We start from the raw sequence: 22,008 nt of genomic DNA on the forward strand, positions 1-22,008 counted from the left end.
TGTAAAGGGTTAAAACTATAATTAGATGTTTAGCTGGTCAGACCTGACATCCATAGCTCAGTCTATTCATTTGACTGGTTACATTTCTCCATTCTAATCCCTCAGCTGATGTGAAGGCTTTGTTGTTGTTGGAATCCCAGATTGCTCCTTTAATTAAAGTGCAATATTTTATGGTATTAAACATATGTTTGCTGAGTAATAAATCCACAGTCACAAAGGAAGTGTATGTAGATCCACATGTTTTTAATCAATGCTCAACATTTCACCATGAAAATCATATTTTATGCATCACAGGAAAATGGTAAGACTTTGATCTTCAATACTTTGGTCTTGTTTATTCAGCAACTTCTTTTCCCTGTAAGAAGAAATAAATAATATAATGGATCAGTAATAATAATGAACATGATAAATATATGGATAGAATATAATGGATCAGTAATAATAATGAACATGATAAATATATGGATAGAATATAATGGATCAGTAATAATAATCAACATGATAAATATATGGATATAATATAATGGATCAAGTCATTTAGTGCTCAGTGCTCAGCTTGGATTTTTAATGTTGAAGTACCAACAGAATTAACCTTTCATTTTTTGCCCTTCCTGAAATGTTCTGCTTGGTGATCTTCAATACAGCTGAACCAGTGTAAAAGGTCAGTATTGACCTCTGTGAAGACTGAATCATAGGTGGTGTTGATGTGGTCATATCTGAACATGAGTCAGGTACAGGTTTAGCAGCAGTTCTGTACCTTTCCAGAGTCACGGGTCTTGGCTCTGAGCTTGTTGACCTGAGTCTCAGCGATGTCAGCACGCTCCTCAGCCTCCTCCAGCTCATGCTGAACCTTCCTGAACTTAGACATGTGCTGGTTTGCTGCTTCCTCCTGGGTGAGGAAAAGAGAGGAAGAGCAGAACATCAGCATTTAAAGTTTGAAGCTTCAGGCAGCAAATTAATGTTCTGTTTTTAAAGATATTTAAAAATAAAATACAAGATTTAGGATAACAATGTATACAGGGAGCTGGATGATACAGCAGAGGAAGTGAGTGGCAGAACAGGGGATCAAACCACTGCCTCCAGCACATCACTAGACCAGCCCCTGGTGCAGCTAATTCATATTCAACCCCACCTCCTTTAAGTTGGTAACGAATAGGAGGCATTCAGAAATGTGCATAATTTCATCAGCATTTACTTGCACTGTCAATTGTCATTGTTGACTGATGTGTTGTTGCTGTAGCAACACTTCAAACTAAGTTGTATGGACATGAAGTTTTGTCAGTGACTCACCGCTTCCTCAGAATGCCTCTTGTAGGCCTTCACTTTCATCTGCAGCTTATCTACCAGGTCCTGAAGTCTGCCAACGTTCTTCTTATCCTCCTCAGTCTGTGGGAAAACATCAAATAATCAATGTCAGTATAGTTTTATACACAAACCTCTCTGTGTAAGTATCAAATGTGTGAAGAATACACTTTCTCTTACCTGGTAAGTGAGCTCCTTGACTCTGCGCTCATACTTCCGGACTCCCTTGACTGCGTCTACACCTCTTCTCTGCTCTGCCTCCACCTCAGTCTCGAGCTCACGCACCTTTGTGGAACAAAGACATTTAGGCATTTGAGGTGGTGAAAACAAATCTTTGTAAAACAGAGGATGAGTCTTCTACCCAGTCAAGGAGGCACAATTGTTGTCTTTCATTATGCACTATTCCAAGTGGTTCCCAAAGTGGAATTTACACTTAAATTTGTTCATGAATATTGCTAGCAACAACAGATGAAACTACAGAGGATCTGTGGAACAAGATTAGAAGGTCCAATACAATGTAATATTATTCATCCACTATTTATGTTCTTAACCCCTAGATGTACAACATGGACCTGGGAGGCTCACAGGGATATTGGTAGGCACATTATTCCAACAATTGTAATAATAATAATAATAATAATAATCTTGTAGTTATAATATATAGGACTCTTTTTTTTGGACCGATTTTGTTGTGCATTTAGCGGTGTACGTTGCAGTACCAGTATGGCCAATAGAGGCCGCCACTCGTCTGTTTTAATGTTACGAGTTTGCTTCTGTTATTGGGGCTCGCGAAGTTTGCCAAGCAACTAGATAAATACATTTGTATATCTTGACTTTATTTGAAGGTCTTGGCTCCAATTCTTCTCAACTCCATAACATAACAGTAACATATTCCCAATGTTTTTGTTTTGAACATAATTGCACTGTAATTTATGCTTTAAAACTGGAAAATATTCCCTCTGATGCCAAGAGAGGGGACTGTCAAATGTTCTTTCCCAGCAGCCAAGAATCCATTAGTCCAACCATGCACTGCTGAAGTCATAGTAAAACTGTGTGGATAATATTTATATCTCCCTCTAAAGTAAGAGTTGGGTTCTGATATTATGAAGGGGTCCCTGATGCAAAGACATTTGGGAACTCCTGATCTAGGTGGGTTAATGAGAGAAAGTCATTACATAATTCTCCTGATCTAGGTGGGTTAGTGAGAGAAAGTCATTACATAATTCTCCTGATCTAGGTGGGTTAGTGAGATAAAGTCGTTACATAATTCTCCTGATCTAGGTGGGTTAATGAGAGAAAGTCATTACATAATGCTCCAGAGTATTTTACATTATCAAATACATTTCCAGCAAACTGTTTTTTTAATCCAACCCCAAATCCACCCTGCTGGTATCTCACCCTGGACTCCAGTTTCTGGAGCTGCTTCTTGCCTCCCTTCATGGCCAGATTCTCAGCCTCATCCAGACGGTGCTGCAGATCCTTGACTGTGACCTCCAGGTTCTTCTTCATCCTCTCCAGGTGAGAACTGGTGTCCTGCTCCTTCTTCAGCTCCTCAGCCATCATGGCCGCCTGGAAAATTATTTTTTATTTTTTATTTCACATTTATTGAACCAGGTAGGCGAGTTGAGAGTTCTCATTTACAAATTCTCATTTACAACTGCGACCTGGCCAAGATAAAGCAAAGCAGTGCGACACAAACAACACAGAGTTACACATGGGAAAAACAATCGTACAGTCAATAACACAATAGAAAAGTCTATATACCGTGTGTGTAAATGTAGTAAGATTAGGAAGGTAAGGCAATAAATCGGCCATAGTGGCAAAATATTTACAATTTAGCAATTAAACACTGGAGTGATAGATGTTCAGACGATGAATATGCAAGTCGAGATACTGGGGTACAAAGGAGCAAAAAATAAATAACAATATGGGAATGAGGTAGTTGGGTGGGCTATTTACAGATGGGCTGTGTACAGGTGCAATGTTTGGTAAGCTGCTATGACAGCTGATGCTTAAAGTTAGTGAGGGAGATATACGACTCCAGCTTCAGTGATTTTTTACAATTAGTTCCAGTCATTGGCAGCAGAGAACTGGAAGGAAAGGTGGCCAAAGGAGGAGTTGGCTTTGGGGATGACCGGTGAAATAACCCTTCTAGAGCGCGTGCTACGGGTGGGTGCTGCAATGGTAACCAGTGAGCTGAGTTAAGGCGGGGCTTTACCTAGCAAAGACTTATAGATGACCTGGAGCCAGTGGGTTTGGTGACAAATATGAAGCGAGGGCCAGCAAATGAGAGCATACAGGTCGCAGTGGTGGGTAGTATATGGGGCTTTGGTGACATATCGGATTGCACTGTGATAGACTACATCCAATTTGCTGAGTAGAGGGTTGGAGGCTATTTTGTAAATGACATCGCCGAAGTCAAGGTTCAGTAGGATAGTCAGTTTTGCGAGGGTATATTTGGCAGCATGAGTGAAGGATGCTTTGTTGCGAAATAGAAAGCCGATTCTTGATTTTATTTGGGTTTGGAGATGCTTAATGTGAGTCTGGAAGGAGAGTTTACAGTCTAACCAGACACCTAGGTATTTGTAGTTGTCCACGTATTCTAAGTCAGAACCATCCAGAGTAGTGATGCTAGACGGGTGGGTGCGGGCAGCGATCAGTTAGAGAGCATGCATTTAGTTTTACTTGCACTTAAGAGCAGTTGGAGGCCACGGAAGGAGTGTTGTATGGCATTGAAGCTCGTCTGGAGGTTTGTTAACACAGTGTCCAAAGAAGGGCCAGAAGTATACAGAATGATATTGTCTGCGGAGAGGTGGATCAGAGAATCACCAGCAGAAAGAGCGACATCATTGATGTATACAGAGAAAAGAGTCGGCCTGAGAATTGTGGCACCCCCATAGAGACTGCCAGAGATCCGGACAACAGGCCCTCCAATTTGACACACTGAACTCTATCTGAGAAGTAGTTGGTGAACCAGGCGAGGCAGTCATTAGAGAAACCAAGGCTGTTGAGTCTGCCGATAAGAATGTGGTGATTGACAGAGTCGAAAGCCTTGGCCAGGTCGATGAATACGGCTGCACAGTATTCTCTTATCGATGGCGGTTATGATATCGTTTAGGACCTTGAGCTTGGCTGAGGGGCACCCATGGCCAGCTCGGAAACCAGACTGTATAGCGGAGAATGTGCTGTGGGATTCGAAATGGTCGGTGAACTGTTTGTTAACTTGGCTTTCGAAGTCCTTAGAAAGGCAGGGTAGAATAGATATAGGTCTGTAGCAGTTTGGGTCTACAGTGTCTCCCCCTTTGAAGGGGGGGATGACCGCGGCAGCTTTCCAATCTATGGGGATCTCAGACGATACAAAATAGAGGTTGAACAGGCCAGTAATAGAGGTTGAACAGGCCAGTAATAGAGGTTGAACAGGCCAGTAATAGAGGTTGAACAGGCCAGTAATAGAGGTTGAACAGGCCAGTAATAGAGGTGGCAACAATTGTGGCATATATTTTAGAAAGAGAGGGTCCAGATTGTCTTGCCCGGCTGATTTGTAAGGGTCCAGATTTTGCAGCTTTCAGAACATCAGAAATCTGGATTTGGGTGAAGGAGAAATAGGGGAGGCTTGGGCAAGTTGCTGTTGGGGTGCAGGGCTATAGACCAGGGTATGGTTAGAAAAATGCTTATTGAAATTCTTGATTATCGTATATTTATCGGTGGTGACAGTGTTTCCTAGCCTCAGTGCAGTGGGTAGCTGGGAGGAGATGCCCTTATTCTGCATGGACTTTACAGTGTCCCAGAACATTTTGGAGTTTGTGCTACAGGATGAAAATTTCTGTTTGAAAAAGCTAGCCTTTGCTTTCCTAACTGCCTGTGTATATTGGTTCCTAACTTGTCATTTCACCGTGGTACATAAATTGGTGTTTCATTTATGCACCGATTGGCACCAATGATGACATCCCTCTGAGATCTTTGTTGTTCTTAACCAGCCCAGCTACCATCGGCACTTGGGGACAAATCAAGTTGATGTAATTAAAGGACTCACATCAGTGATTGCCTTCTTGGCCTTCTCCTCTGCATTCCTGGCCTCCTGGACGATGTCGTCCACCTCTCCCTGCACCTGCACCAGGTCAGTCTCCAGCTTCTTCTTGGTGTTCAGAAGGCTGGTGTTCTGGAAGATTAAACAAGGTGATTTGTTTGACTCTCAAGAGAACTTACAATGCTGAAATAAAGAAACTCTCAAAGCATGATGTGTTGAAACTTGTTGTTTGGTTGAGTTTCATTAGAAATGGCTTTTGACCCATACCTGGGAGTGCAGCAGTCCAACACGCTCGCTGGCGTCTACCAGCTCAGTCTCAGCCACTTTGCGGCCTCTCTCTGTCTGCTCCAGAGCAACTCTCAGCTCCTCGATTTCAGCCACCATCAGACCGTTTCTGCGCTCCACCATGGCTGCCTGCTCCTTCATGTCCTCTGCAACGCGGACGGCATCATCAAGGTGCAATTGGGCATCCTGTGGTTCACAATGACATACGTTCATTAGAACTTGTGGAAGTAGAGGTGATAGGATGGGTGATAGAAATGTTCACTGGGAAGAATTTACCCAGTATCCCTAACTTTGTACAGTGCATTGTCCACTTTATTCAATTCCTCTGTTCTATTCTTTTCTACAGATTCACAAACAAATCCCTCTCCATGTTCAGGTGTTTGAACCTGATGTCCCAGTCCCTTTACCTTGAGCTGTCCCTGGACGTTCCTGAGCTGTTTCTGGGCCTCAGCGGCCTGCCTGTTGGAGTGGCTCAGCTGGATCTCCATCTCGTTCAGGTCTCCCTCCATCTTCTTCTTCACCCTCAGGGCATCATTCCTGCTCCTGACCTCAGAGTCCAGGGTGCTCTGCATGGAGTCAACCACCCTCTGGCTGTTCCTCTTGATCTGCTCCATCTCCTCGTCCTTCTCAGCGATCTTCCTGTCCACCTCACCCTTGATCTGGTTCAGCTCCAGCTGCACACGCAGAATCTTGGATTCCTCGTGCTCCAGTGTTCCCTGGACAAACAGAAGCAGTCAGGCCAATTGTTTTCAATACATTTGGATGTAGGAATTCAATATATATGACTACAATTAACTCCATTACAGAGAGTATTTCACTATAGCTGGTGTTGGCCAGTGTAACACTGCTTTCCCCATCAAACAGCTGCAGTTTGTACCTCAGCCTCCTCCAGAGCGGTCTGGATCTCAGACTTCTCTGTCTCCACGGTCTTCTTGGCCTTCTCCAGCTCATGGATGCTCTTGCCAGTCTCTCCGATCTGCTCAGTCAGGTCAGAGATCTCCTCTGCACACACACACAAGATGATTAGACTTGGGGGGGTTTCAGTGGATATGCCAGTGATCTGAATTTGACATTGAATCATATTAACAGTTATTTCATTAACAGCACTTCATAGGATCTTGCAAATCGAATCGCCGACCACTTATTCTGAATGTTCAAAGGAATACCAACTACAAGTAAAATATATACAAATTATACTGTATATGACAATTCTGAAATGTTGTAAAATTAAAGTTGATGATTACAGTTCCCTCCATTTTCAAAACACTAGTCAAATATGAGCCAAATAGAACTGCTGTCAAATGCTCACGTTGCAGGTTCTTGTTCTCTCTCTTCAGAGTCTCCAGATGATCCAGAGCCTCCTCGTAGGAGTTCTTCATCTTGAAGAGTTCAGTGCTCATAGAGCGAGCCTCCTTCTGAGCTCCTTCCAGCTCAGCCTGGCCCTCCTCATACTTCTGCTTCCACTCTGCCAGAACCTAGGAGAATCCATGGGATTTTCATGAGAAGTCATAGATGAAGCGTTATTAAATTAGAAATAAGAAAGAATTATACAATTGATAAAAATATAGGTTTATTCATTTTCACCTTGTCAAAGTTCCTCTGCTTCTTGTCGAGGTTGGCGGCCAATGCGTTGGCTCTCTCAACATCAATCATGAGGTCCTCCACCTCTCCCTGCAGCCTCTGCTTGGTCTTCTCCAGGGAGGCGCACTTGGAGTTGGTCGCCTCAATGGTCTCCTCAGCATCCTGCAGACGCTGAGCCAGCTTCTTCCTATTGGACAATAGAGGTCGGTTTTATGGTGTGAAAGACATGTTACAATACATATTGATGTAACATTTTGTCAGAGCCCCCTACCACCCTCACCATCCACACCATATCTGAGTTTTTCTGTTGCGTGCGACTCACTTGGCCTCCTCCAGCTCCTCTGTGCGCTGGATAGCATCAGTTTCATACTTAGTCCTCCACTGAGCCACCTCACTGTTGGCCTTGGACATGCCGCGTTGCAGCTCTGCCTTGGCCTCCTGCTCCTCCTCAAACTGCTCCCTCAGGAGGTCACAGTCATGGCGGGCAGACTGGACACCGTGGGCCAGTGCGTTTTTAGCCTGTGAGAGAGAAAGGCAAAGAATAATTAGCGAGATAGTCAAACAAATTATGGAAAAAAGTCTCTATCTCAATAGGAGTCTCTGAGGGTTGAGAGACAGGAGAAGTCTCTGAGGGTGGTGAGACGGTTGGAGTCTCAGAGGGTGGCATAGTCACAGTCTATATGATGATATAGGTATAAACTCTGTGGACTTGGAGTCCATTTTGGGTCCCTTACCTTGACCTCCTCCTCAATCGCCCTCTTCAGCTCCTCCACCTGCTGGGTGAAGGCCTGTTTTCCTCTGGTCAGCTGAGACACCAGGGCTTCCTTCTCCTCCAACTGGCGACCAAACTCACCTGCAGGGACAGAGGAACATCTTGTTAATAGGATCATTGTTTTCTAAGATTGAAAATGGATTCTGAGGTATCGTAGGGCAATGTTAGGTGGGGAATATTACAGTAGAAACTATGTGGATATAGCCCCCAACACGTTATTGTATTTGCTGAAGGAAAGCATTGGGTTGTTGTTCATTGTTGATGGTACCATTTTCTGTCAGGAGTCTGGCTCTCTGTCCGCTGATGTCGTTGACCTGGCGAACATTCTCATCATTCTTAGTCTTCAGCTCACTCAGCTGGTCCTCAAGAGTACGGCACATCTTCTCCAGATTGCCCTGTTAGTGAAACACGTTCCATCATTACTTTATATATGTGACTCCTGTCAACTTCAGGTCACTTGAATGGTGATGTAGTTGACCCTCCTCAACACTGCTTGATCAAAACATTGCTACTCACCTTAGCCTTGGCGACGGCCTCCATGTTGCTGGAGAGGTCATCAATCTCCATCTTGTACTCGCTCTTCTCCTTCTCCAGCTTCTGCTTGACGCGCTGCAGGTTGTCGATCTGCTCCCCGAGCTCAGCCACACTGTCGGCCTGCTTCTTGCGCAGAGCGGCGGCTGTGGCCTCATGCTGCAGGGTGGACTCTTCAAGATCACGACGCAGCTTCTGGAACTCAGCCTCACGCTTCTTGTTCATCTCAATCTGAGCAGCAGTGGCGCCTCCGGCCTCCTCCAGCCTCTCACTGATCTCCTCAAGTTCCCTGGAGAGATCGGCCCTCTGCTTCTCAACCTTAGCCCTGGCAGCACGCTCAGCCTCAATTTCCTCCTCCAGCTCCTCAATACGGGCCTAGAACAGGGGCAGGAGCAGGGGGATGAACAATACAGTTGAAACAATTGAACCACAAAATTATAATAGTATGTATATTTTGTATAAATGTGTTTAATACGAATCCAGTTACACTAATATATTCAGTAGACGGTGTCCCATGCGGGAACCAAAACCACAATGTTCAGAACCACCATCTTCCAACCTACTCAGCCATCAGAAGCCACCTGGAAAAATGTGTGCTACCAGAATAATGTTTTTCAAGAATTGATTCAAGTCTGTGCTTTTCTGTACTGGAGCTTATATCCTGTACTGTACCTGGAGTTCCTTGATCTTCTTCTGCAGCTGAGCTCCCAGAGACTGTTCATCCTCAACCTTGCTGAGGAGCTGGGTGGTCTCAAACTCCTTCCTAAGAGACGCAAACACATTGATTGCAGAGTTGGTTTTGGTTCGATAGTGTAAAGGGAGAGTATTATACCATTCACTTTCCTTACTGAATCAAATGCTAATTCATAATTACAATAATTAGTCAAGAACAACCATTATAGCAGGTAATACTGTGGTCATTTGTTTGTGTTTACTTCTTGATTTTCTCATCAGCTTGCTGCTTGTCATTCTCCAGGTCCATTATGGACTCCTGGGCCAGTTTCAGATCTCCCTCCAGCTTTCTCTTGGATCTCTCAAGGTCCATACGGAGCTTCTTCTCTTGCTCCAGAGAACCCTCAAGCTAGAAGATAAAAACACATATATTGTTAAAATCTAAACAACTGAAGATAATATCATCTTACATACTATCATGGCCAAAATGTCAAACTCCACTCACGTCGTCCACTTGCTGTTCCAGCTTGGTCTTGGCCTTGGTCAGAGTGTTGACTTTGTCCTCCTCTGCCTGCAGGTCATCCAGTGTCTGCTGGTGGGCCTCTTGGAGGGCTTTCTTCTCCTTGGTCAGCTTGGCAACACTCTCATCCATAGACGCCATCTCCTCTGTCAGGTTTTTAACCTGAAAATGGCCACAACATAATTATACTTCACCATAAAGTGGAGATTTAGTTTGGTATAAATTGCATTCCTTTCGTTTAGATAAAACATTTCATCAAAATTGACTGTACTATATATTCAACACCAGATGTCAGTGTTCACCATGCCAGTGTACTGAATGGAAGTCATAAATGAGGGGGAGCAGAACATGCAATGAATGTGGGGAGTACCATTCAACTGAGATTCTACTATTGTGTCTTGATTTTTCCTGCACCCACAATACAACTTGAATTCCATTTCTGTTAAGCTATGTTTTGAGTTTATTTGGATTATTGTTGGTTAGACTGTCTATAGTAAGACACAAGACCTTGTTTTCAGTGGCGTGCTTCTCCTTCTCCACTTTGGCCAGGGTGAGCTCCAGGTCATCAATGTCCTTCTTCAGCTCAGAGCATTCATCCTCCAGCTTCCTCTTCTTAGCAGTCAACTCAGCATTGATCTCCTCCTCATCCTCCAGCCTCTCGGTCGTCTCTTTGAGTTTGGCCTCCTGCTGGATCTTGCTCTTGATGAGCCCCTCACACCTTTCCTCAGCATCGTTCAGACTCTCTCCTTCCTGGTTTCAGAACAGGAGAAAATATCAGCGACCAAACTTCCTGTATCAAAATATACACTTTAGTCAAAAAGGTCAGAGCAAATTAATAGACATTCATGAAATATATACAATATATAACATGGGCAATAAAAATATGTGAGTTTGCAACATACTTTACAGTGTGTGTGTATTCATGTTTATTTAAATGTGCCCATAAGAGGGTCGTTGTTCACTCACAGATGCGACTTGGAGTGCCAGGTCGTTCTTCTCCTGCGTCAGGGACACCAACTTCTCCTCCATTTGCTTCTTCGTGGACAGAGCCTTGGCCAGGTCTGTCTTCATCTTCTCATAGTTCTCCTTCATGTTGGCCAGCTCCTTCTCAGTCTCAGCGCTCTGCAGCAGGGGCTTGATCTTGAAGTACAACTTCATCCATGGCCAGGTTTTGACATTCATGAATGAGCGGATGTTGTACTGGATGGCGAAGACAGACTCTCTGGTCGACAGAAAGGACAGAGTGTCATGGTGAGTGACATGCTTAAAGCAATTCTGTGACTCGAAGAACAACAATTGTTTGTTTACAGCTGAGGAATTGGGCTTGGGAAATGTAACCCCTATTAAATTCATAGACATCGTGTAGATGCAAGGACTGACAGGTCAGTCATGTTAAGCTCAATAAGCATTTTATATACTTCAAGAATGAATGGGTAAATACCACACATTTAAATGACAGTTGAACAGGTGGTTGACAGAAAGCTTTGCCAAGATGTCTACTATTCCTCACCTCCTCTCCATCATCTTGGTGAACTCTCTCCTCATGAGGAATCCACGGCTAAGAGCCTGGACCATGCCGACCAGAGCGGCCAGCTTCTCATCTCTCATCTCCTCCAGGACACCCAGCAGACCGGCTTTGAAGAACACCTGAGACACAGGTTAACATGGTCAATGGAACCACAGATGGTGACAGATAAAAGGGTCAAACCACTAGATTGATTTAAACAACATTAACTCTGCAACGGTTACAAACAAACCATGGGAGAGGTTAATAATGATACAGATAACTGCAGCCATACCACTCTAACACAATGCACATGATGATGAGTTTAGTTTCTCTTCTATACTTGTGGTTCATTACTGAAGAAAAAAACACAATGTTTTTCCACCTTTTCCATTAGTTAAATGAAGAAGAAAGAACAAAAGGATGGATAGATCACCTGGAGAGATTTTATATGGTACCGGTTTAACATTTTAAACATAGTTGACAACATAGTGGTCAAAACACAACTTCAATGATAATTTAAACCCGGACCATATAAAATCTCTCCAGTCAGCTTTTTCTGGGGGTTTTTGACTGACCTTGGTGTGTCCAAACTTGTAATCCTCGTGATTCACATCAATGGACCCAAGCAGCTTCTCAGAAGCCTTCTTGTTGTCCATGAACTGGCCCTCAGGGATGACGCTGGCATTCAGTACTTTGTACCTGAATGAGGAGACGGTTTTAAAATATGCCAAGTTGTAATTAGTTGGTTGGTTATACAGTGAGGTTCATAATGATCGGCACCCTTGATAAAGATGAGCAAAATAGACTGTCTAACATGAATAACACAAATACTGAGCTATATTGTCTGGTCTAAAAGCTTTTTGGATTAAAACAAATATGTATATGAAGAAAATAAACCCAAACCTGCTGTAAAATATGGTGGTGGATCTCTGATGTTATGGGGCTACTTTACGTCAACTGACCTGGGGGCCTCGTTAAGGTCAACGGCATCATGACCTTTACCCAGTACCATGACATTTTAGCCAAAAACCTGGTGGCCTCAGCCAGGAGGCTGAAACGTGGCCACGGGTGGGTATTACAGCAAGACAATAACCCCAAGCACACATCAAAATCCACAAGGAAATGGTTTATCAACAACATAATCAACATTTTACTATGGCCATCTCAGTCTCCAGACTTGAAGCCCATTGAAAACCTGTGGTTTGAATTGAAGAGGGCCGTCCATGAGTGCAGACGATGGATATCAAGGATCTGGAAGGATTCTGGAAGGAGGGTCCAACATCCCTCCCATTGTGATCTACAATCTCATACAACATTCTAGAAAAAGACCATTGTCCTCGTACTGAAAGCAGGGGTGCCAATCATGATGAACCCTATTTTGAAATTAAATATGAATTGTTGAACAAAATCTCTTTCTCTGAGAAAGAAATAATAATATTGACACAAATGTTTGATTGTACAATATAGCTCAGTATCAGTGTTATTTGATTCAGTCTGTTCTGCTCTTCTTTATCAAGAGTCCCAATCATTTCTCTCTCTCTCGGTGTGTGTGTGTGTGTGTGTGTGTGTGTGTGTGTGTGTGTGTGTGTGTGTGTGTGTGTGTGTGTGTGTGTGTGTGTGTGTGTGTGTGTGTGTGTGTGTGTGTGTGTGTGTGTGTGTGTGTGTGTGTGTGTGTGTGTGTGTGTGTGTGTGTGTGTGTGTGTGTGCGTGTGTGTGAATGTACCTCTGCTTGAAGTCAGCATAGATGATTCTGCTGGGGAATCCCTTTCTGCAGATCCTGATACCCTCCAGTACACCATTACACCTGAGCTGGTGGATAACCAGGAAGTTCTCCATCAGACCTGGTAAAACAAACCAAGTCTCTTTTAATACTAATAAACAGGTTATAGATTGGGATCGTTAAGGTTATTGATACTGTACTGATAAGATGACACATTTAACTCAATATTTCTTGTACCTGGAGTCTTTGACTCGTTGGGGATCAGGCAGCGCACAAAGTGAGGATGAGTGCTCCTCAAGTTGGTCATCAGCTTATGTAAGTTCTCCTGTAAGAGGATTACAAACCATTTTCTCATTTATGATAATCAATGCACCTTTTGAAGGACTGAATCTACACATTTCAAAAGCTCACCCTGAACTGGGAGGACACAGTCTGCATGGAACCACCCTTCTTCTTGCCTCCTTTCTTGGCTTTATCTGTTAAAATGGGGAAAAGTAAAAGATAACTAGAAAAGTACATTTCCTAGAGCGGGTGGAATAAATAGAATAATAATAAGAGTATGTAAGAAATCTAGAGTGGTCTTGTCTTCAGCAAACACACTAATTATAAACCAGATCATCTCTGATTAACTTCACACTTATCTAGAGGCAAATGCTGCCAATGGGATTATGTTAAATAAGACCTACTACATGATTAAATTAACCAAGTCTATGAGTAAATCAACCTGGTAATAAACGTTGAGAAATTGTGATACATTCTAAGACTTTAAAGAACATTTGGGTCTGAGTTGTAACTAGCGCTTAATTAAATATTGTGACGTGATGCCAGTCTTACCCTCAGGAGGGGGAGGGGGATACAGGGCAGCCAAAATTTTGACTGCGGACTTCCCGTACAACTGACAAACTGAGTCGTTCAGGGGGTCCTTGTTCTTCTCCAGCCAGCCAGTGATGTTGTAGTCCACAGTACCGGCGTAGTGCACCAGGGAGAAGTGGGCCTCTGCCTTGCCTTTGGCAGGCTTGGGCTTCTCAAACGCCTTTGTTTTGCCAAGATGCTGGGCGTACAGCTTGTCCTTGAAGGTAGTGTCTGAAGACTTGGGGAACATGCACTCCTCTTCAAGGATGGAGAAGATGCCCAATGGCTTCACGAAAAGAGATGTATATCAAATTAGTGATATTTCAATTTAGGGTCACATTCATTCCTTTAGTAAACATTCTATTTGCAGATTACAGATCACATAATAGGAAACATATTGAGTTCTCAACAGTCAGATACGTTGTACCACTGTGATCATGTCTCACACAGGGCTCACTGTGATCTTTGCTGTTGCGGTCCATTACAATCCTCACAGACATCTTACCTTCTCAATAAGCTCAATGCAGGCAGCCAAGTCCATGCCGAAGTCAATGAAGGCCCAGACGATTCCCTCCTTCTTGTACTCCTCTTGCTCCAGGACGAACATGGTGTGGTTGAAAAACTGTTGCAGTTTCTCATTGGTGAAGTTGATGCACAGCTGCTCCATGCTGTTGTACTGTTGATGGAGTTTTAAAAGGGGTCATTTCATCATACAAGACTGTAATCCATCTCAATCAGAACTAATTGTCTTGTACTGGTCTCATACTCACATCAAAGATCTCAAACCCGGCAATGTCAAGCACACCGATATAGAACTGCCTTGGATTCTTGGTGTCCAACATCTCATTGATACGGATGACCATCCACAAGAACATCCTCTCATAGATGGACTTGGCCAGAGCACTGACTGAGTTATTAACCTGCAATGATAATACCTCAAATTAATACATGAGATATTGACCATGTCTGGTGATAAGGTGATAAGACCTTGGGATATATACAGCATCACAATTTTTTAAAAGCAATGCACTCATCCCCAAAATAATTACGGTGTTCAGAAAATGTTAGATGCTGTGTTTGGCAGTCTTACCTGAGCCACAGTCTGTCCCTTGGTCACATACTCGTTGCCGACCTTCACTCTGGGGTAGCACAGAGCCTTCAACATCTCAGCTGAGTTCAGGCCCAGCAGGTAGGCGATTTTATCAGCCACTGGAGAGAGAACCAACAACAACAGACTCAGGGACACAAGATCACTTGTTTCTGATGTCACACTGACAAAATAGTTTGGATAACTTTTTTGTGAGTTAGGTTTTGATTTTCTCCCATATTCATAATTTCAAATCATTTCTGGAGTTTGGAATTTGGTTTCCAAAAACTCTCCTGCATGACTTTTGTAATGGAAATTCTCCACTAAAAGACGAACACTCAATGTAAACGAATCCTACTTTATATAGAGTAACATTGTTCGACTAAAATAAAAACAATGCCTTCCAATAAGGAGAAAGTTATCATGTTTGTTTTGCATGTTTCTCAACCTTGCAATAGGGGTAAAAGCAGAACATTGTTTGAGAGTGATCCATGTGTATTAGCAGTAGTGATTGAGAGGGTTTTCCTACTGGAAAGATGTCCTAGTTGAAGGAAACTGATAACTCGTGTTCTTCTGAAAGGGGAAAGAACACTCACTTAATGGTGTTGAATGACCTTTGCTCTGACTTTCTGGTGAGGCCTGATCACTCAAAGGCTAGAGACACTGGGTGAGATTTCAGTATAATATGTAAATGCTGGTAAATGCTAGTAAGTAGTGTATTGCTGTTGTTGTTTCACATCTCACCAGATTGCGTCTGCTGTTCTCTGACTCCCTGACCTTGTAACTCTGCCATGAGGTTGCCGATATGATAGGGGGAGCATAAGCCAATTTGCAAACAGTTGTAATTATCTTTGACATTTGAAAGGGTTTGAACAGTTGTGATTCTCAGGTGAGAGTTTCGTCTGCTTGGGGATATTGATATCGGGACATTATCAAGGGCCATCCACATTGACAGGCATGAGTTCCATGTGTACCATCGTGAGGATAAACTGCAACGCTATCTTAAGAAGAAAACAAAGAGACGCCAGAAGAATGAGTGCTGGAAGGGAGGAGGGGTGGTCAACCGTTACCTGTAACTGATTTAGGATTGTCCAAAATGGTTTATTTGGGGGTATTAGGTTGATTGTGGGGGTCTGCACACTTTGAAATGTTATTTAGTAATTTAGACTAGAAATTGAGATACTGATGTGTCACTAACATGCCACTGGCGACAGTATAAGACAAGGACAAAGTTAATGCTAGAAATATCACATGAATATACTATATGTTGACATGTAGTACATGAATACACTCCTGTCTTTAGATGTACATTCTGCCAGTGTCTGTGTGTGAATCTTAAATTCAACTCATATATTCAAGAAGCATGGGATCATTTATCAGTAGTTTAATGTATGATTCGGAAAGTGGAGAAGGAGAGAAAATGATTAAACATGTATTCTTTATCTTCCCTTCAAGGCCATATGTCTTCTAGGTGGTGTGGAACATGTGAGTGATCACCGTTCCAGATGAGGGACTAATTATTTGACTTGACCACGTTTTAGTATGTTTCATAAAGTGCCCTCGTAGCAGTGATTCATGTGTTATGGGTCAGAATGATCTTTGTGCAACTGTATTTGTGGCCGATGGCAAAGTACAAAGGGGGCCTGTCTCTGAGACAGAATATTTCCACAAGAGTGAGATAGGAGTCATATCGTAGAGCTAACTATATAGATTGTGAACTGTTGCCGTATAAAACTGTCTCATAGCTTCACTGTTTTGTATCATTATATAAATTGCTTATTCTCAAATAGCTGTTTGTGTATGAGTCTGAGTGTCTGTGAGTGGGACTCACCCTCTGTGCCGTCTGGCTCGGCCTGCTCCTCACGCTGCTTCTGCTTGAATTTCAAGTTGCCATGGTGCACTACAGCTCCTGTCAGCTTGTAGATTCCAAGCTTCTCCTCATTAGTGAAGCCCAGGATGGTAATGGCTTCCTGGCATTAAAGAGGAAGTACAACAGAGATGAACTGAACGGTAGTTCGGTCAGTTACGCTACAGTTCTGTGCTGCTCACTGCAGAACGAATGGGATGGATAGATTTGACTCTTGGCCAACACATTAGTAGATGGCAGCACAAAATTAGTTTTACACAGTTCCACAGGACACTTAGTGGCGCTCTCTGAGAAGTTCCTTTACGTTCATGCTTAACTAACACAAGGCATTTAGAATCAAACTAAAACATACATGAAAATTCCAAGCAAGTTGGAATTTCACAGTACATTCAGTGTGTATGGTGGTCCTATCCATTCCATATCTAGACTTTGGTTAACCCTTTGTTTGACTCACATCTGTGGCATCCAGCTCTTCATTGTCGTTGATGCTGGCCACAGTGATCTGTCCCTGACTGCACATGGGGAAGTCGTAGGGGTTGGTGGTGAGAAGCGCCAATTCTGTGGACAACGGAGAACAGCTTGTCAGTTAAATCTCTTAGAATTCTGCTGTTCTAACTTCAGTATCTCTCCCTCCTTTACTCAATAGATGGACTCAAGGATACATGTAGTATATAATGAATAGCATCACAAGAGGAGACTGAGACTTGTGGACTAGTGCATCACAGTGTATTACTTGATAGATATTTCCCAGAGACCTGACTCATGTCTAGATGCCTTGTTACCTTGGATGTAATCATTGTAATAGTATTATTAGTGTGGACTATGAATATTTTTAACAAGTTCCACAGATGGGGGTGGGAATAATTTCCCCTAAAACTCTACTTTGTCGTACCAACTAGCTCAGGTTTGTGGCCTGTCATCATCTGGAAGAAGATGTGGTAGCCTCTCTCATCGGGCAGCTGGAAGGAGACTCTGGACTTCTCCAGCAGGTCTGAGGGAGAGAGAGAGAGAGAGAGAGAGAGAGAGAGAGAGAGAGAGAAAGAAAGGGAGAGAAAAAAACATAAGATTAAATCAAATTTGATGATATGATCTCCTAAAAATAATCTGTGTGAATTTAGGAAAGTGTTGAGAAACAATCAAAACCAACTCACAGGTTTCAATGTCAGCTTTAGCCAGTTTACCAGCTTGGAAGTGAATCCTGATGAATTTACCCTGTAGTAGAGCATTGGGTTATAAATAGGTCAACAAATGAATCTAAACCTTTACTTTGATAGACCCCTTTAAATGTTACAGTTTGTTGGACATCTATTGATTTAACAATAGTGAACTACTGAAATACATGTTTCCAATATAAGATAACTTCCACAGTATGCCCTTCATACTTACAAAGCGAGACGAGTTGTCGTTCCTCACTGTCTTGGCATTACCGTAAGACTCCAGCAGAGGGTTAGCTGCAATGATCTGATCCTCAAGAGACCCCTGATTGAGACAAACACAAGTTTCTCAGAAACGGGAAAAGTGGTCAAGTTTGTTTTTCTCTATGACTTGAACAAATTTCTTGAAACATGATTCACAGCTGGAAAAAAAGTTTGCTCAGAAAACCAAACTGAAATGTGATTAAAAGTCAAACATAAGAACAACCTACCTGCATTTTGTTGGGGTCTGCTTCCTTCTTGCCACCAGACACTGCAATGGTGGCAAAGTACTGGATGACACGCTTGGTGTTGACAGTCTTTCCTGCACCGGATTCTCCACTGGTTTATATGACAGAGAAAGAGGGGTTTTAGTTACATGTCTGAGTGTCAGATTGTATTTCACTAAGAAATAGCGTAGAAAAATACCTGTTTTCTAACATAAGTAAATCATCAACAAATAATCCCTTTCATCGACTCGTTATTACACAGAACCTGATGCTCTAATCCATCCATATTGTCATGTATTTCATCACACCAAGTGACCCAACTTATTACAATAGAAATACTTCCTCAAGTGACATTTTAGTAAACAACTTACGTAATCAGGACGGACTGGTTCTCCTTATCTGGAACCAAAAAAACACATTGCTTATCATACTCAAGCAACATTTTGGGTACATTATTGCATGCGCATGAATTTAATTTCCAGCAAATTGTTCTAACCTAGATGACAAAACTCTGAAGCATATTTGAATTGGATTTGATTTGATTTTACACCCAACTATCCATCCGTCCATCCATCCATTAGCACTTATGGACTTTGAGATCTATATACACTTATGGACATCCATAGTGCTCCATTTTTATGGATTGTCTATCCATGTCAGAGACGACGACTCGGTCTTGACCTTTAAGTCCGGTGAAATTCTCCTGTCTTAGCTGGGTTCCTGTATGAACTTAAGCATTCTCTCTCTCTCTCTCTCTCTCTCTCTCTCTCTCTCTCTCTCTCTCTCTCTCTCTCTCTCTCTCTCTCTCTCTCTCTCTCTCTCTCTCTCTCTCTCTCTCTTCTCTCTCTCTCTCTCTCTCTCTCTCTCTCTCTCTCTCTCTCTCTCTCTCTCTCTCTCTCTCTCTCTCTCTCTCTCTCTCTCTCTCTCTCTCTCTCTCTCTCGGAGGAGGAGGACCTGAGCCCTAGGACCGTGCCTCGGGACTATCTGGCTTGATGACTCCTTGCTGTCCCCAATCCACCTGGTCGTGCTGCTGCTCCAGTTTCAACTGTTCTGCCTGCGGCTATGGAACCCTGATCTGTTCATCTGACGTGCTACATGCTGTTTTTTGACTCTCCCTCTCTCTCTACCGCACCTGCTGTCTCGACCTCTGAATGCTCGGCTATGAAAAGCCAACTGACATTTTACTCCCGAGGTGCTGACCTATTGCACTCTACAGCCACTGTGATAATTATTTGACCCTGCATGTCATCTATGAACATTTGAACATCTTGTATGGCCTTAATGGCCATATACTCCTATAATCTCCAGCCAGAAAAGCACTGGCCACCCCTCAGAGCATGGTTCCTCTCTAGGTCTTTTCTTAGGGTGTCTTGGGTTTTAGGCTGGGTTTCTGTATAAGCACTTTCTGACATCTGCTTATGTAAAAAGGGCTTTATAAATAAATGTGATTGATTGATCCAACCATCCATCCATACATCCATGAGATATCATACCAATCATCATGAACTGAAAGGCGTTGTCAGAGACGGAGAAGATATGGGGTGGAGCCTCCACCCTCTTCTTCCCTCTGTAGGCGTTGACAACCTCTTCATCATACACAGGGAGCCACTTGTAGGGGTTCACCGTGGCACAGAAGAGCCCAGAGTAGGTCTGGATGAAAGCATAATTAATTTAGGAGATTAACAAAGTCAGATGTACTTTTACCTGGATTTATGTGAGGATGTGGGTGTACTTTGGTAAACTGATGTGGGTTTACTGTATTGATATGTTTTGGTTTCTACCGTCCATTTATGTGTAGTACTGTATGTGTGTATTTATTATGTTGATGTATGTGTGTGATTGTATGTGCTGGTTACTTACATAGATCATCCATGCTGCATAACGCTCTTTGAGGTTATACAACACAGAGGCTTCATTCAGGTAGGTCATCATGGCCATGTCCTCAATCTTGTCGTACTTAGGGGGGTTCATCTCATAGATGTCTGCATCTTTGAACTCTTTTCCTTCCTGAAACAGTCAGAAATCTAGATTATACACAGATCAAAGTGGACATGACTGAATGATTTTTGCTCATTAAATACAAGTTTAATCATTTAAAAAATATACATCCACATTTAATCCAACTACTTTGTTATCACCCACTGACACATAACTGGAGATTCTTGACTAGTCATCATGAGAAATTACATATAATTTTTAAGCATTAAAATTGATGTCTTTGAAGTTTATATTCTGCTTACAAAAAACATTGGAAGTTTCTTTTTGCACTTAGTTGACTTTTCAAGAATTAGAGTGATTGCACAAACTTGAACTTGAACACTTTTCAGATCAGACTTACCTCCTTACTGCCGTCAGGGTTTGTGACTGTTACAGTACATTTCCCGTCGGCCCTGGCAGTGACTAAACCCTTAAGGTACAGCTCCACCTTGTCTGTCACGTAGCAGGCGTTCTTTGAATCAAAGGGTGCGGCTTGTGCCTCCATCCTCTCCTTCTCAGATTTACGGAGGTATATGGCAGCCTTGCCGTAGGCTTGCATCTCAGCGTCCGTACTCATGGTGACGGATAACTAGGAAAGAGGTGAAACAAGAAACACGATTGACTCTGTGGTGCTTCCTCCCCAGTCAACAGAGTTAGGTGAGCGGTATCTCTAACAGAATATTCTCATCACTTTTTATGTGAAGAGTCAAACCATGTCTCACCTTCTTTTCCCCTCCTACAGATGAATGTGTACTTCTTGGAGGACCCTGTGAAATATGAGAGTGTTGTGAAATCCCACAAGTCTAAATCCTTATCATTTATCCCCTGAAGGGCTAGAAAACATTTAACTCAATCATTACATGTCAAATTTAACTACAGGTGCAACTGGTAACTTTAATTTACTACACATCCAGACATTCTGTCAGGAATTCAAATAAATTCCCATAAAACCCAGTTACATTCTAGAACACCCTTTCAAGTGCAAGAGCACCACTTTGACTGTAAATGAAAGTCACAGATTTTATGTAAAACACATAATAAAAACAACATTATTTTTAATGCCACTTGATTTAATATAGTAAAATCTTACAGAACTCAATTCAAACAGTGCAGTTAGCTACTGCCTCAGATGCTGAGTGCAAAGATGAGACAATGTACAAATCTAAGGAGGTGGAGAGGTCTTACCACAGAGGAAGAAGGTATCTGACTTATGGATGCTGGGGCCTCAGCCTCCTTATATCTGGTTGGAAGTGCCAACCAAGCAAAAGTTAATTATGGACCACTCTGAGAAAGGACATGAATTGACTGAGAGAGGTGTTTATTTCTGTGTCTCACTAGCACCTCCCACTTCCAGGAGCACCACACTCCCATGACATGACTTTTTAATGTTTGTCTCCGAATTGAATTTCAATGAATTAACATAAATGAGATTTCATTACTAATAGTTAAAACTGTAGTGGAATCCATGTTGCCCCATTACAACTGAAATACTTTTCATTAAATCTAATCTGACCTGATTTAGTTCCATTTTAGTGGCATTAATCCTCATCAACAACTTTATATATATATGTTTACCTGTTATTTATATTGTTTAGCTTGTAAACACATCTGAACTGTCTCCTCACCTCATTGTGATGTAGATGGTCGTTACCTCGTTCTTTACTCA

At 42.5% G+C, this 22,008-nt stretch overlaps 1 protein-coding gene across 1 annotated transcript; it reads right to left on the reverse strand.

Moving 5' to 3' along the window:
- Positions 1-222: 222 nt before the first annotated feature.
- Positions 223-21,109, reverse strand: LOC124022843 (myosin heavy chain, fast skeletal muscle-like). The gene is made up of 40 exons (XM_046337529.1): positions 21,065-21,109; positions 20,704-20,931; positions 20,226-20,372; positions 19,859-20,015; positions 18,737-18,764; positions 18,369-18,477; positions 18,110-18,202; positions 17,875-17,935; positions 17,616-17,714; positions 17,178-17,281; positions 16,688-16,826; positions 14,860-14,978; positions 14,540-14,689; positions 14,275-14,445; positions 13,752-14,055; positions 13,329-13,393; positions 13,155-13,242; positions 12,921-13,038; positions 11,773-11,896; positions 11,201-11,337; positions 10,657-10,912; positions 10,198-10,440; positions 9,676-9,852; positions 9,434-9,579; positions 9,171-9,261; positions 8,484-8,873; positions 8,236-8,362; positions 7,930-8,048; positions 7,518-7,714; positions 7,199-7,382; positions 6,924-7,089; positions 6,492-6,616; positions 6,022-6,330; positions 5,597-5,800; positions 5,336-5,461; positions 2,701-2,871; positions 1,483-1,587; positions 1,291-1,386; positions 758-889; positions 223-355 (listed from the first exon to the last, which is right to left on the reverse strand). The coding sequence occupies exons 2-40, from the start codon at positions 20,917-20,919 to the stop codon at positions 335-337; spliced, it is 5,814 nt and encodes a 1,937-aa protein (XP_046193485.1). The 5' UTR covers positions 20,920-20,931; positions 21,065-21,109; the 3' UTR covers positions 223-334.
- Between the last annotated feature and the right edge of the window lie 899 nt (positions 21,110-22,008).

Source organism: Oncorhynchus gorbuscha, unplaced genomic scaffold (assembly GCF_021184085.1).
Source record: "Oncorhynchus gorbuscha isolate QuinsamMale2020 ecotype Even-year unplaced genomic scaffold, OgorEven_v1.0 Un_scaffold_1449, whole genome shotgun sequence".
NCBI lineage: Eukaryota > Metazoa > Chordata > Actinopteri > Salmoniformes > Salmonidae > Oncorhynchus > Oncorhynchus gorbuscha.